This window comes from Thalia democratica, chromosome 2 (genome assembly GCF_965202585.1).
Source record: "Thalia democratica chromosome 2, ktThaDemo2.hap1.1, whole genome shotgun sequence".
Taxonomy (NCBI): Eukaryota; Metazoa; Chordata; class Thaliacea; order Salpida; family Salpidae; genus Thalia; species Thalia democratica.
In genome coordinates, this window is record NC_139166.1 from 30,204,078 (window position 1) to 30,219,760 (window position 15,683).

General features: G+C 25.5%; 1 protein-coding gene across 1 annotated transcript; it reads left to right on the forward strand.

The window, feature by feature from the left end:
• The first annotated feature begins 5,648 nt into the window (after positions 1-5,648).
• Positions 5,649-14,969, forward strand: LOC145849857 (mitochondrial-processing peptidase subunit alpha-like). The gene is made up of 10 exons (XM_082954938.1): positions 5,649-5,709; positions 7,780-8,069; positions 8,271-8,433; positions 9,322-9,517; positions 11,734-11,917; positions 12,147-12,322; positions 12,923-13,041; positions 13,155-13,308; positions 14,058-14,202; positions 14,511-14,969. The coding sequence occupies exons 1-10, from the start codon at positions 5,672-5,674 to the stop codon at positions 14,678-14,680; spliced, it is 1,635 nt and encodes a 544-aa protein (XP_082811064.1). The 5' UTR covers positions 5,649-5,671; the 3' UTR covers positions 14,681-14,969.
• The last annotated feature ends 714 nt before the right edge of the window (positions 14,970-15,683 follow it).

Consider the following 15,683-nt stretch of genomic DNA (forward strand, 5'->3'; position numbering starts at 1 on the left):
ATTTAGTATCAAGTATTTAGGTATAACTTATTATGATATAATGATCAAGATAAATAATACCAAGTGAACTTTATTTTAAAACTAATAATTTGTTAACAAAATTATTTAAAACATTTTTTTTAAAGTAAAGTTATATATACTAAAATTTGCAAACGTTTCTTTATACCAAAAGTTTTAACGGTATGGAAATGCTACTAAAAATAAAATAAATAGACGTTTATAAACAAACTGTTTATTACGTTTAACACTATATATTGAATTAAAAGTAGACTCATACTAAAAATAATTAAATATGTTTTTTTTATTTCAATATACCCAAAAATTTGTAGTACAACAAACTTAAACGCTTTTTCCTTAAAATATTTCTAAATTATATTTTTCATTTACATTAAATTTGTAAACTTAAAGCTTTTCGAATTTTATATTTTTCAAAAGATAAACAAAATGTGATAAAATTATAATTAATTAATAATAATAAAAAAGAAAAACGCAGTACTATTTTTTATCACTTGTATCATTTTAAACAATATCAAACATCAACATCGATAACAATTTCAAATACCTTGAAAGGTGTGCTCGAGTTGAGCTTTATAGTTAGGTTTCAATGCTCATCGAAAAAAAATAACTATATTAAACATACAAATATCATAAAGACAAATATCATAAACACAAATATTATAAACACAAATATCATAAAGTGTTTCATAACATAATAATTATGAAACGACTATATAAAAATATAAAAAGCAGGCTATTTAACGAGGGCGAGTCTAAACTTTTTTTCAGTGGGGTTGCACGATTGTTCTGTTTAATCGTAGAGTTTTTTCTGTAGTAGCTTTCAATAACACACTTTTGTTAATACAAAACTATCTAAAGTTTCTCAGGTAAATAAAAATTACTAAACTTAAGAAAATTTGAAAATACAAGTAAAATTGAATGCAAAATATAAATAAGTAATCCACTTCTTTAATTTTTATTAATATAATTTTGATAAATACTTAAGTTCTGTTATTATTTACAAGGTAAAATTTTTGCCATATATTGTGAAACTAGCATGTATAACGAAATATTTTACAAAAAAGAAACTACATACGAAGTACTAATCAAAATTAGTAGTTAACTTGTCTTAATAATAAAATAAATTTATTCATTCGTATATAAATTACATAGTAAAATAGTTGCAGTTGAAATAATTAAGCAAAAAATATAATTTAAATAAAATAAAAAATTGAAGTCAAACTAACAGCAGACGTAAACAATTATTTTACAATTTAATGCAAAAAAAAACTTTAAAACTATAGTTTTTCTTATGTTGTAAAAACAAAACATTATATGGTTTGGTAAAAGTTTCCTAGTTAAAAGTGAGTTGTAAAATCATTCAAAAACAGTTTTTAAAAAAAATTCTATTGGCTAGTTATGAATGAAAAGCTTACTTTTAAAAATATGCTCAATTCATAATTATAAAGTTATATATAAAATATACTTTTTATTAAAAAAAAATTGTAAAACTATCTAGTTTTGGACGTAGTTTTATAAAACTATAAACAAAATTTTACTTGATGTTAAAAAGTTAACCCACAAACATGAATTTTAGTAAACTGTTTGAAAATAAAACTATATTCAATTGCTTTTTTATTACAATTCTTCAGTTTTTTCAGCGGTAGAACAGGAAAAAGGAAACTGGTCAAAACAAACCCTTGCTATTCAAACATCAACTAATAACGAAAATAGAGTTAATATATTGTTAATAGGGCTATCTTTCTGTTTGCAGATATTTGTATGTTTAGTTGGTTATTATTTTCCGATGAGCATTGATTCCTAACTATAAAACTCACCTCGAGCACACCTTTCAAGGTCTTTGAAATTGTTATCGATGTTGAAGTTTTATATTGTATAAAATGATGCAAGTGATAAAAAATAGTACTGCGTTTTTTTTTTCTTTGTGATCAGCAGCTCTTCTAAACATTTAACGTAGTGTTTCCCCATTTTAAAAAGATACTCAAAGACTAGATTTAAAAAGCTTCAAGTATAATAGAATAAAACATTTAGTCATATTTAGTTATAAAACCTTTTTATTTAATGGTACATGTTATTCAACTGTAGTAGTACAAATGGTATTTGGACACAATAAAAAATTTTTCAACAATAGAACTAAATATGTAAAACCAATAACTTTTAGTTTGTGTTTGTTTTCTTTTAAAGTTAAAACGTTTACTACTTTCTTTTATTACCAAAGTTATTTATATTTGAGCTAGTATCTTTCTGCAAATCATTACCTTGTATTCAAAACGATAGAGGTCTTAAAATTGAGCCTTACGGCACGCATATATAAATGTTTACACATGTTTAATAAAATTCCACTGTTTTCTTTAAGCTATATATTATGTTAGCAATAAAGACAAATATTCCCTTAAAATTTTAATTTTTGATCAAAACCCCATTTTCCATAAATCAAAAGGTTTACTTAGATCTAGTAAGATATACACACACACACATATAAATGTAGATAGATCACCACAAACTCAGACAAAATTATAGGAAAACCCTCTCTAAATCTTTATTGAGATTTGCTTGGGTTATTATGCTTACTAAAAACTGTATAAACTGCTGTATTTGATTTTTTAAACTATACTTATTTTTTTTTAACTATACTAATAAAAAAATATAATGTTGAACTTATTTATTATATGTCTAAAACATTGCATACACTTTTGCTATTTTTTTGCGAGTTGAAGCTTAACTTCATAAAAAGCCTAAAAGCCTATGGCTGCATAAAACAATTGCAATTTGTCTACTCTGTGTCAAGTTCAGCAGTCTTTTGTAAGTAACGGATGAAAATTTATATGGATGCAATACATTTGTATCTCTATATTAAAAAATATAAATTTAAGCATTTGTTAACAAAAGATCCAAACCAAACAAGTCCACTGGAGTATATAATAACAACAAATTATACAGTAACAGTTTTTTTTTAAGGAATTAAAAATAAAAATCTTATTGAGATAAAGAAAAAAATAACAAAAATTATTTTGTAATTTAAGTTTATTATATCTTATATAATTGGTTGAAACAGATTTAGCAGAAAAAACAATTTGATTAGTAGTTAATTGTTTTATTACAGCTTTGTAGTTTAAAAAAGCGTTCAGCGTTGAAACTAGTAACTACTAAAGTTAAAAAATAATTTGAAATAGTTCTTATCAACATATTTTTCGAATTAATTTTTAAATTTGAAACTAATAAACTGTAAAAACATATTACACTATATATATTAGCTATTATGTATGCTAAATTTAATTTTTCCTTTAAGTGGGCGGTTTTATCTATCTAGGGGAAATAATAAATAAGGGTACTATATAGTAAATAAGTAATAAACTGGTAAAGAGGCGATATCTAATTAAGGGATCGATTGTTTTAAAAATTTTATCAACTGAGTGAATTCGAAAATAAGTTTTGAAAACCTTGATCTTAAATGCTTTTTTGTTGATAGGTTATTCAAGCAATGTATCTATTATTTTATAATATGTATACAATCAATTCGTTTAGGCTAAACACATTATTTATTTGAAAAATCTTCTTAACAAATAATTTTTTTGTGATTTCTAACATATAAATTCTGTTTATATGGTTAATTCTTCTCCTTTTATTTAAACATGAATTTTTTACCCACTCTTACAAAAGTTACTAAGATGTTTTTAAATAATAATAAATAATTTATGATTTAAAAAACTATTATATTAAAGGTATCCAATAACATTTTTTATTTACCTATTAATGTTGCATGTAATATACTCATATTAGAGTTAAAGACTTTTTTTTATGTGTTTAACAGTTAAAATTAACAGTTAAAAAATATCTACAAGTATCTTTAAGCTGTAATACCTTTACTCCAGTTAAAAAACTCAGTTTCAATACTAAACAATGATAATAATATAACAATAATGATAACAAAAATATTAGGCTTGCTATACTAGCCAAAATTTGCTATGCGTACTAAGCATAGAAGAAAAATAAAATAAATACAGTGATGCATTAACTAAAATAGACAAATAATAAATACAAGTTAATAAAATAAGATGCATAAAATAAAAAACATAAACTTAAATAAAAACTTTTTTTGCTTCTATTTAATTGTCTACTTTGGTTTCTTAAAGCGTTGTTTTTTTATTCTTTCAGTCTTTTGTATACAGTAGATCACCATTTTGCGCGGTCATTTGTAAGCAACTCCCACTTATCAATTCTTATAATCAAGCTTTTTGGTTCGTACTTGCATGCGTCTTTAAAACGTAGTCTTGGGCGATCTCGGTTGTGTTTGCTAACGATCAACTCAACATACAACAGAGACTTTTAGATTTGCTCTATAACGTGACCGAGCCAGCTAAGCCTGCGCTGACTGAGGGTAAAGTACATGGTATTAAGACTATTACGTCTCAACCCTTCCTCATTGGTGATATTTTATTGCCATGTAATTCTAAGCATGCAACGAAGGCATCGTAGGTGGAAGGTGTTGATATTGTTTTTATGCACGCTAGACAACGTTCATTTTTCGTTACCGTATAGCACAGTACTGAATTTATAGAACAATAAACCTTAGCCTTTGTATGAATGCTTAACTTTTGGTAAGCCTAAACGCTTGCAGTCAAACTAGCAAACGTGTCTGTGGCCTTACCAATACGACTATTGATTTTTGTGTCTGATCGTACGTTTGACGTAACATTTTTAGCCAAGGTATACTTTTTTTAAATAGTTGATACCAGACATGTTAAAAAGCTCTGCTTTGTTTACTCAAGCGTGAAATTACTAACTTAAAACAAACCAAAAATAAAACACTTCATTGCTGAATTACCATAGTAACTTTTAGCATTTTAACATCTCTGGTTGATACCCTTGCTATTGATCTTGATTGATTTTAGAATATCTATTCCTTGACTTAGAATTTTGTTTTTTTTGAGACTTATTGTAATGCTAAAATCTGATCATGCCAATGAAAACCGACTCAGTAGTGTCTGCTGCAGGTCTTAGGCAGGTGATAGTGTGCTAAGGCTAGATCATTGCGCCTTGCGGTATTGTAAGTGCTTGTTTTCATTGAACGACAAAGAAAAAATCGCTCAAATAGTTTAGTCTAAGGACCTGGTGTAAAAATAAACCTTTCGGTTATCAAGTCGAGTCATATTCCACAGATACAGTATAATTTTTTTAAATTTCGCTATATTTATAACTTCAGTTGTTCATACTAAATAAGCTATCGCTAAAAAATATAACTAAAACTATTACCTACAACTATCAAAGTTTTTAGCTTTTTATTTTGAAAATTTTATGCAATTCCTAAATGAGTATGAACACTTTTTAAATGAAGTACTTTACTTATTTATAAGTACATGGTTATGCAAGACTGAAATTGTTAGTTTTCATTATTTTTATAATTTATCTTAAACTGATAAAATTATACTTTAGTTAAAAGATATTTATTTATCTGCGTTAAACATATAAAAACTATAAAAAAATAGCTCAGGAGTCAGGAGTTATGTAAATTATAAATGTATTATTTGACAACAGTTTTGTTTGTAATATCTTTACAGTTTCAACATTGAATGTTTAAGAACAGATTTCAAACAGCATGAATTAACAGAGTTCAAAGCTAAAAGGAAAGTTTTATATAATAAAAATCATCAAGATGACATTTATAAAAAAGTTGATTTCGAATACCAGCAGGTAAGATAAATTAACAAGAAAACTTATAACTTTGTAATAATAAGTTAAATTTTAAATTTTTTTTATTAGCAAGATTTTTCTTTTTCAATTTACTTCTTATTTTTTATCATCTTCTTCTTTTAACTTCTTGTTTGTTGCGTGCTGCATGCACTGACTCCAACAGATTCCTTGTTTGTAAAAACTGGTATTCTTAAAATTAATGAAGTTTTTAATATGCATGTTTTTAAATTGATACTGAATACTTTGAGAGGACTTGAGTTTGACTACAGTTGCTTTACTCCAGTTAGTAATTATCTAGGTAATTACCTAGGATGATGTTGCACCAATATCAAACTGAAAACATATTATATTCATTGTCGTTTTTAATCATATTTTTTGGCAAAAAAATTGTATTTTATAAATTCATAAATAAAATTAAATTAAACTAATTTATTATAAAATAATAAAACTTGAATATTTAATTATTTTATTTGACAATTTACTATATTTATAATTTATATTGATTTTAATATTGTAAAATAAAGTAGATTAACTATTTAGTTTATAATAAATAAATTTAATTCTTATTATGTATTTATATAGCTTGTTTAAAACAAAGTATCTTTTTAGATTAATCATATTAGGCATAAAACATTGAGTTTTAGCATATAATTATGGTTAAAAAAGACATCAAATATAATATATATTTAGTTTGATATTGGTGCGACATCATCTTAGGTAATTACCAGTATGGTTCATACACACAATACCAGACATTCAAAAAATACTAAGCCAAGGCTTGACCTAAATTCCTTCAGGTGTTTGGGTTCTCAGCTGTGGTCTAGTGTTCCAGAAAAAATAAAAATAAAACCTAAAAAAGGATCAGTTAGAATTTAGTTAATTTTTTTTTTGTTGAGCCAGTATACCAAGTAAGTTTAAAATGCTTTAATTGTATAAATTGTGTTACATGCAGATATTATATTGCTTAACTGTTTTTTGGGTATTTGTCATCTGTTTTTCATTTCCTGAACAAGACCTTAAACTGTATCCAAATGGTATACAACTTGATAATCGAAATATTTTTTCATAAACCAGGTCCTAGGATCAATTAATTGAGCATATTTTGTTAAATTTGGTTGAAATAAATTATATTTAGACATAATTAATATAAAGTATTTTTTGGAACTGGTTGGTTTGAAAAGGTTGCACTAAAGAGTTAACAAAAATCTTTAAAAGCACATACTTCAAAAGTTTAACAAATTTTTTGAAAACATTGCCCACTTCTATTTAGAAAAGTTTTGCTATAAATTTTTTATTTTGTGGTGTTTATTAGGCAAAACTTTTTGCTTACCTTCTTATGCTTAAATATAGCATTTAATGTGTTATGAGAGTGTTGAAACAAACATTTATCTATGATTATAAATAACATCAGTTTTTAATAAAAAAATTGAATAGGCATTATTAAATTATTGCAGCTGATTATGTAAAAATTCAAATGACTTTTTATGTATGTACTTGTATTATTCATTTATTAATTATTATCTATGTTTAGGCTCACTTGTTGTAAAAGGTAAAATTTATTATCAAATATAGCATTTTTTTATAAGTATCTTCAATGTTTATTAAAAAATTTTTATACATTTTTTAACATAGAAATGAAAACATAAATATATAATACTATATTTGTTTAATTATATGATAACTTAATTTATCAATATAAATTTGCAAGGGATAACTAAATTGGGTATCAGACATTATTTTATCAAAGTTTTTAATAAGATAGATTTTTAATGAAATATTTGTTTTAACTAGGCCCTTTTATAAGAAACCTAACTCTCTAATGTTGTAGTTTTAAATCTCAAAGTAAATTGAATTAAAGGTAACTATAAAAAGCAACTGTTAGCTAAGAAAAAGATCTTAAAATTATATCAAAATATAAAATGAATGAGTTCCCCCTCTATGCTGTTAAAAATAAAGAAATATTTGTTTTGATATAATAAGAAATGCATACTTAATAAAATTGTTTTTTAGTTGACATTGTTTTGGTGTTTGTTCAATTTAGTTTTATTTCTAAACAAAGTACTTTTTCAGATTGAATATTTTGACGAGTTATTCTAGAAGATTACAAACCTCCTGCAGAAGCTTTAACAATATTTACAGTTCAGTGTCTGAGGAAAAACCAAAACAAGAGCAATTAGCTAAAAAAGAGAAAAGAAATTCTGAAAATTTTAAACTTTCATTGTCCAAACCTTTAGAAAATTTTCCAGATGTTGAATATGCTACAAACAGCAACGAATCATTTGAAACAAAATCAACAAAACTTTCCAATGGTCTCACCGTTGCTACACAACCAATATATGGAAATTTTTGCACTGTTGGAGGTACATAAAATGATGAATTAAAAAGTTTTGTAAATCAATAGTATTTTTTCTAAGTCCTAACTTATAGTTTGAAATAAAACTTTTTTCTTCTAAATAAATCTGATTTATACTTTTTGTTTCAAACAAAATGTAGCAAAAATTATTGTTATTTATTGTTAAGTGTTGAGCTATTACACATGTATTTACAAATTTCAAAAACAGTCTTAGTGAATGCTGGTTCAAGATATGAAGTTTCCTATCCAAGTGGAGTCAGTTTGTTGTTAGAAAGAATTGCTTTCACTGGCTCATCACTTCATAAGTCTAAAGATGAAGTTTTGAAAGCAATTGAAAATTTAAATGGTATCCATGATTGTCAATCATCTAGGTATGGTTTTTTTTTTCAACATTTTTTTTCAATTTTTTTATTCAGTTAAAAATTTCAACTATTATTGATGTAATGAAATTATTGTGTGTATTAGGTAAGAAACAATAGTTCAAACCAAGGGTTGGCCTGTCAAAAAATAAAAAGTTTTTATATGCTTTTAATAACTAATTTATTGAACAAATTTTAAACATATTTTTTAAAGCAATGATCAAAAAAGTTTGATTGATCACAAAAATTAAAAGTAAATAAATTTAAGTTTGTTATTTACACCAGCTCAAACTATCATGTTAGTTTTAAAGTTCATAAATATATAATTCTTTTTATATAATCTTAAATGAGCAAGTGATGGATTAACACAAAAATGAATTTTAACTTATAGGATAGTGTAACTAATTTCAGGCCTATAGTAAATTTTTTTTTTTCTTAACTTCTGTTAGTTTTTTTGTACTGAAAATTATGTTAACACTGTAGTGCTTAATTTTAAGTTTTTGTTTGTATGTTTAAATGCTCAACTATTTACAAAAAATAGTATCTTTTTTTTTTTAAATTTATAATTTACTATCAAATGAAAAACCATATAAAAAGAAGTTGTACAAGTGTATTTGTGGTTTTTCCAAATTATTGTAATTTTCAAAAAAAAAGTCTAGAGTTTGTAAAATAGGCATTATTTAAGTCAAATTAAGTGACTTGTAGCATATTAAGGTAATTGAAATACAATTGCTTTTTAAAATTATTTTACTCCGTTTCAATAGATTAAAAGTAATAAAAAATTATCAAAACTACTGGTTACAACATTTTCAAATTATCTTTTTAAATTATTCAATGAAAGCATGTTTTTAAATTTAATATAACATACTATATATACTAGATTTTGAAAAAAATTAACAGAGACTCCATGATATACGCTGCTAGTGTTAGCACGGAAAAAGTAGAAGGTCTTGTTGAGTTGATTGCAGATTCTCTCTTTCAACCTTCGCTGAATGATGAAGACATACAACTTGCTAAAATGGGCATTGACTTCGAAATTCAAGACATAAATTTAAGGCCTGATCCTGAACCTCTTATGACTGAAACAATCCATGCTGTTAGTTTTATTAATCATAAGAGGTATTTATTATTAATGTATACTGACTAGTTATTGAAATAAAAAATACTGAACCTGATCAACAAAACATTTACATTCAATAAGAAGCTGTACATTATCAAATTATTGGTTGTAAATTCAGAAAATTCTAATTCTAAAAGATAAGTTTTAAGAAGCCACATCTTATATATTTAAAATAAATAAAAAAACTCATGTAGGTATAGTTAACAAGTATATGATATTTAAAAAAGGTTAAAAAAAATTTAAAAGAGAATTTAAAATGTTACTGTATATAAAAGTTGTTTTGGCTAAATCTGTCAATAAATTTAAAAATTGAAAAAAAAAAGTTTTGCAGGCCTAATTAATAGGATTACAATAGTATAAAAAAGTTTTAAAAAATGTTAATTAAAAGAGATAATTAACAGCGGCTATAATTTATAGAATCTAATTTGTATGAATATGATAAGTCGTGCACCCAAATTGTTTATGTTTACATATAATTGTTATGATATCTAAATTGCTGCTTCAAGCTAGAAGTAAAGTATTATGTTTAAGAATTAAAAGTCATCCTTACAAGATTAAAAAAAGTATGAAATATTGTTTGTAACTAAAAAATTAATTTAAGTTTCACTAATTATTTTTGTTAGCTTTTATGCAAAATTTTATTTAAGAGAAAGACAGAGATAGTTTAAGCTTTTATATCAAGTGAAAATCATAACCCCGAATAATTTTTAATAAAAAAATAAGCTAGTTTTAAATAAAAAAATAAATAAAAACGAATTTGTACAGTTTTATATACTTGGACATTTAAAATGATTACTAAAGAAAATTATATTAGTAAGGAGTGTATAAAAATTGTTTAAGATACCTACTAAGAACAATAAATTTTTAAACAATTATAATCAAATTAAGTCCACTTTAAAAAGTGTTCACCACTGTTTTCTCTCCACTTATCTTCTAGAAAATATTAATTAAGCTAAAATTTGAAAAAAAATCATGATTTTAGTTTACCTAATTGAGTTTAACATACTAATTGATTTTCATCAAAAGTCTAATTTTAGCAAAAATCAATTTTGTTAAGAGCATTGGGGTGGTGGTAAATTATTATTTATAAAGTTAGTCTTATATTTTGCATTAATAGCTAAGCTATCTGTTCTTTTTAACTGTTTTTTAAACTCAATACTCACCTTCAATATGGAAGGCGCAGACTAAAAAGGCGAAATTTAACTAAAAATCTATCTCCTACAGACTTTGAACAAATGTTTTTAAGTTTCTCAGGTTAATTTTTAATAAATTATAAACAATTTATATGGTATAATATTTAAAAAATTTGGTCAAAATCTACTTTTAACCAGTGGTAACGTTGTAAAAGTTATATTCTGAAAATTTAAAGTAAGTTGCTTAAAAAATGTAGCAGATAGACTTATATTAAGATTTTTAAATTCCATAAAACTTAACATGAAAGTATATCTTCCATATGTTTCAATCAAAAACTTTTACAGTACTGATTATATCTCAAAGTTTTTTGTTTTTTTACAATATCTACTGGTATAATATTTTCTTTCGAATAAAACCGATTGTAATTTTATAAAAATTAATTGGACCTCCATATGCCCTAGATTTAGTCAAGTAAAACAAATTACTTAAAAGTTTTAATAATTAATTATCTGCGTTTAGTTTTAATTAAATATTTTAACAAAGTTAATTTTATAATTGCCAAATTAGAATTTAGATTTAACGTTATGTGATTTAGTTTTCTTAATTATTTTGTAGACTATTTGACATTTAAGTCGTGCAAGTTAAATCATATTTATTGATAACTATATGAACAAAATGTTTATAGCTCTACGTAAAATTCTTAACTAATGTTTCTAAAATAAAGAATTTGTTACTGTGAATTTTGTTTTTAGTATTTAGTTTAAAATTTAATTATTTATTACTTTTAAAATGCATTTAAAATTTCAGTAATTTTTTTTAACCAATTAAAATTTTTGAGTATCGCTAGTAATCTAATAATTTTATATAAAAAGAGTTTTTTAATATTATTGATAGTAATTTAACTTGAAAGTACGATTGATGTTTTATATGTACATAAAATTTTAATTTTAATAGCTCGATAAGATTATCATGTTAGATAATCATTCATTCAATTTTAAAAGCTAATTACTTCATTCGTTTATGTTGAAAAACTGTATTGAATTGTTTTTTCACTGCAGGCAGCATTCAGAGGAAACACTTTAGGCCTTCCAAAGTATCCCGATCAACAGTCGATGCAGCAAATAGACAAGGAAGTGCTTCAGACTTACCTGAGAAGCTACTACACACCGGATAGAATGGTGCTTGCTGGTGTAGGAGTTGACCATGATGCTTTATGTGAACTTGCAGATAAATACTTTACTGGTTAACTTTGTTTGTTTACAATATCGTTTTAATTTATCTATTTGCTAACCAACTGTTTAATGTCTTTCATCCCTAAAGTTATAGATATTTTGAATATTGTGCAGGGAAACAGATATTATATCCACATTTTATGCATGTCTAAAGATACTTTAAAACATTTTTATATTAAATTATTTTTTGTTAACATTACACAACAAAAAAGTGCATGAAACTACTAGCAAATTAACAGATGCATCGAAATCGCCTTCATGGGGATTGGATGGAAAGATCATCAAAGACGATTCACTCGCCAGGTACACTGGTGGGGAAATCAGGATCGAGAAAGAATCAGATCTGAGCATGTCCGTCGTCCCCATGCCAGATCTCACCCATGTATCTGTCGGGTTGGAATCAGTTAATTTCAAGGTTAATATGATATAAAATGATAACATTAGTTATGAAAAATGTTTTCATTACTCAAGTAGTATTTATACTTAAATACCAATTAAGGTTTTTTCTATTATAAATTTGTATCTTTATTAAATAGAACTAGTCAAAGTTTTACATTATTAAATAATTTATAAATACTTTTTTAAAGTTACAAAATAAAATAACGTAAAAATAGTTTAATATATAACTTTTGATTGAATTTATTAAAACAAGTATTTAATACAGAAAAATTACTAAATCTTAAAGTATATTAATAAGTGTGTATGTATTCTTTATAAAAGTTTAGAATGTGTTTTTGGATACAGAAAATAGTAAATTAAAAAATCTAATTAATTTTTAGGCATACACCCATAGTAGCAAATTTTAGTTTAAGATATATGTTACTTGTACTAATCAATTTAAAAGCAGGTTTTTTTTTCTTGTTTAAAATTCTTAGGTGTTTCTTCATATACAGTTTTTTACTTCAAAATAAACGTCAATAGCCGAAGTGTTAAACAGTCAGAAACAAGTAAAAGCGGTACTAAATATATCAAGTTTAAGGTAATGCTTACTTATATGTTTACAAATTCTATACAGCACGAAGATTTCGTTCCATTTGCGGTGATCAACATGTTAATGGGAGGAGGAGGAAGTTTTTCCGCCGGAGGACCCGGAAAAGGAATGTTTTCGAGACTTTATCTCAATGTCCTCAACAGGTTTGTATTTGATTGAAAATTAAATATTCAAAAGAACAAACGAGCATGTTTGTTTGATGATTGATTTACACGTATCGTCATTCAGGAGTGAAAATACTTCAAACTAATTTCAGGCACCACTACATGTACGCAGCAACGGCCTTCCATCACACGTATGAAGATGGCGGCTTCTTCTGCATACAAGCCTCCGTGTCACCCGATAAGCTGCGCGAATGCGTGGATGTCATCTGCCAGGAACTGTACAATCTCACCCAGGGTGTCGGAGATGTTTGTTGAAATTTTTAGTACTAGTTTTATTTTTCGTATTCTAGATTTTCTAATTTCAAAACAAAGTTTGTGTAAAACTATTGCTCTTAAAGTTTTTGTCAGTAAGTAAGAAACTAGCAGCTAATGTACTACGAAAACGATAAATACACCTTGATTGTGGTAAAATATTACTCAGAACTTTTTCAATAAGTTAAGTGAATAATTTTTTTTTTACTTAAATAAGTAATTTTGAAGTTTATTTAATTTAATAACATTGCAATTGTTTAAAGTTTTTTGTGTCTGTAAATTAAGAATATAATTTTTATTTAAAATACAAAATTTCATATTATTTATTCAATAGTATCAATTTTACTGAAACATCAATAGCAACTTTATTTTGGTGATAAAATGTTGCACGTCAAATAAAAATATATTTAAGTTATATTAATACCTCCATAGTTAATAAAATGAGTGTCATCATTAAATATATTTCATCTCTGTACCTAAAAAAGCTTCTTGTAAATAAAAAAATTGAAACAATATTTTTGTGTATTATCTATTGACCTGATAAATCTAATGGTGCTAATTTTTGATGAGTTATTAATTTTTTAGTTGCATCAATAACAGTATTTTTGAAAAAATGTCCATTAAATGGCAGTATTATCTTTACAAATTTAAAATCAACCACCAAAAATTTTATTAACGTTACAAAAATTGTTAACAACAAAAAATCACAAAACAAAGCATCACCCAACAACACTTGTCAACAGATAGAGTTGAGCCGAGCGAAGAAGCAGCTTCAATCGATGCTGATGATGAACTTAGAGGCGAGACCGGTGATCTTTGAAGACGTGGGAAGACAAATACTTGCTACCGGCATCAGAAAATCACCCCAGCAGTTGTGCGGTCTCATCGGTACGTCGCAAATTGAAATAACAAATATGCTCTAATGTAGGACTTTGTAAAACTACATTAGTCTTCCTCTTGAGTAATAATTTTGAACTCCAAAGTGCGTACTTGAGAATGACCAATCTGAAAAGAGGTTTTTGTCTTTAGCACTTTTTAAAAGTACTTGGCTTTAAAGCGCGTATTCAATACGAAGTGCTTACCTAAAGAAGTACGTACTCAAGAGGAAGATTACTATATATTATAAACAGTGTATGAATACAATTAGTTTATGTGCAATAGCATAAAAATGTACTAATTTTTCATGATTCGAACAGAGCAAGTGAGCAACGACGATATAGTGAGAGTGGCAACCAACATGATAAGAAGCAGACCGTGCTTGTCCGCAGTGGGAAACCTGACTAATTTGCCGACGTTGCAGGAAGTCGAGTCGGCTCTCACAACCAACAAAAGGCTGACTTCCAGGTTCCGACTGTTCAGGCGTTGAATGTGATTAAAAATGTTTGAACGTTTACAAAGTCATGCTGATTAATAAGTACTTCATTTTAGGATATTTAGTTTTTATTTGTTTAGAGTTTTTTGTGTGAACAAGAGAAGACTGTTTAACATCTGATTTGATTTAGGAAATTTTTACAATTTATTTAAGATAATAACATTCTGAAAATACTAAAACTCAATCAAAGCTTTTTTTATTAAGTATAAAGCTCTATGAAGTTTATTAAGTTGCGTTTATAAACTTTTTTTGTGTTAATTAAGTCTAATTATTATCAGTTACATTGTCCAATAGCGTTTGTTTTAATATTGATCTTTGATTGTTTTAGTACCTAGGTTTTTTTTTACTCATATTTAAAGCCAATTTTCATTGATTAAAGACATCTAAGTTTAGTATTCAAGAGTTTATTGTTTGAGTTGAAATTTAAAAAAGAAATATATAATTAATAAATATTGATTTAAAATGAAATGTTTAAAATAGTTAGATATATCAAACCAATACTATTGTTATTAAACGAGATAAACTATTTCATACAAACAACATACAGTATGTTTTTTCTTTAGAATCTTATACTTAGTAATTTTTATTGCATCAGATTGATTTGTAGTAATTATACTATTTATCTAAATTTTATTTTAAAACAATGTGTTTTATCTAAAAGGTAAAACATAGTTATGGAATAAATATAACTATTTTTTTAAGAAAAAACTTGCTTCTAAATTATTGATTTTATTATTAATTATTTTTCTCCGTTAATAAAATCTAAGTAAGTTATATGCTCTTAATGATAGATTTAGTTTTTCTACTTTTAACATCAAAATATTTTTAAATTTTGGTAATATCCATTACTTAAATTAAAACAGTGTGGTATATGTATAAGTAGTATATATTTTATTACTTCAAAGACAATTTGCACAGTGAAAATTGTTTTTATTATTTATTCCAGCGAACTTGCTTCGCTAGGACATGTAGTAGCAAACTATTAGCCTGAAATTTT

What these genes read in the sequence shown, in the direction of transcription:
- LOC145849857 (XM_082954938.1), top strand. Translation starts at nt 5,672, where the DNA reads ATGACATTTATAAAAAAGTTGATTTCGAATACCAGCAG. An exon ending in TTGATTTCGAATACCAGCAG is followed by an intron (nt 5,710 to 7,779) that starts GTAAGATAAATT and finishes GTACTTTTTCAG; the next exon opens with ATTGAATATTTTGACGAGTT. An exon ending in TGCAGATAAATACTTTACTG is followed by an intron (nt 11,918 to 12,146) that starts GTTAACTTTGTT and finishes GCAAATTAACAG; the next exon opens with ATGCATCGAAATCGCCTTCA.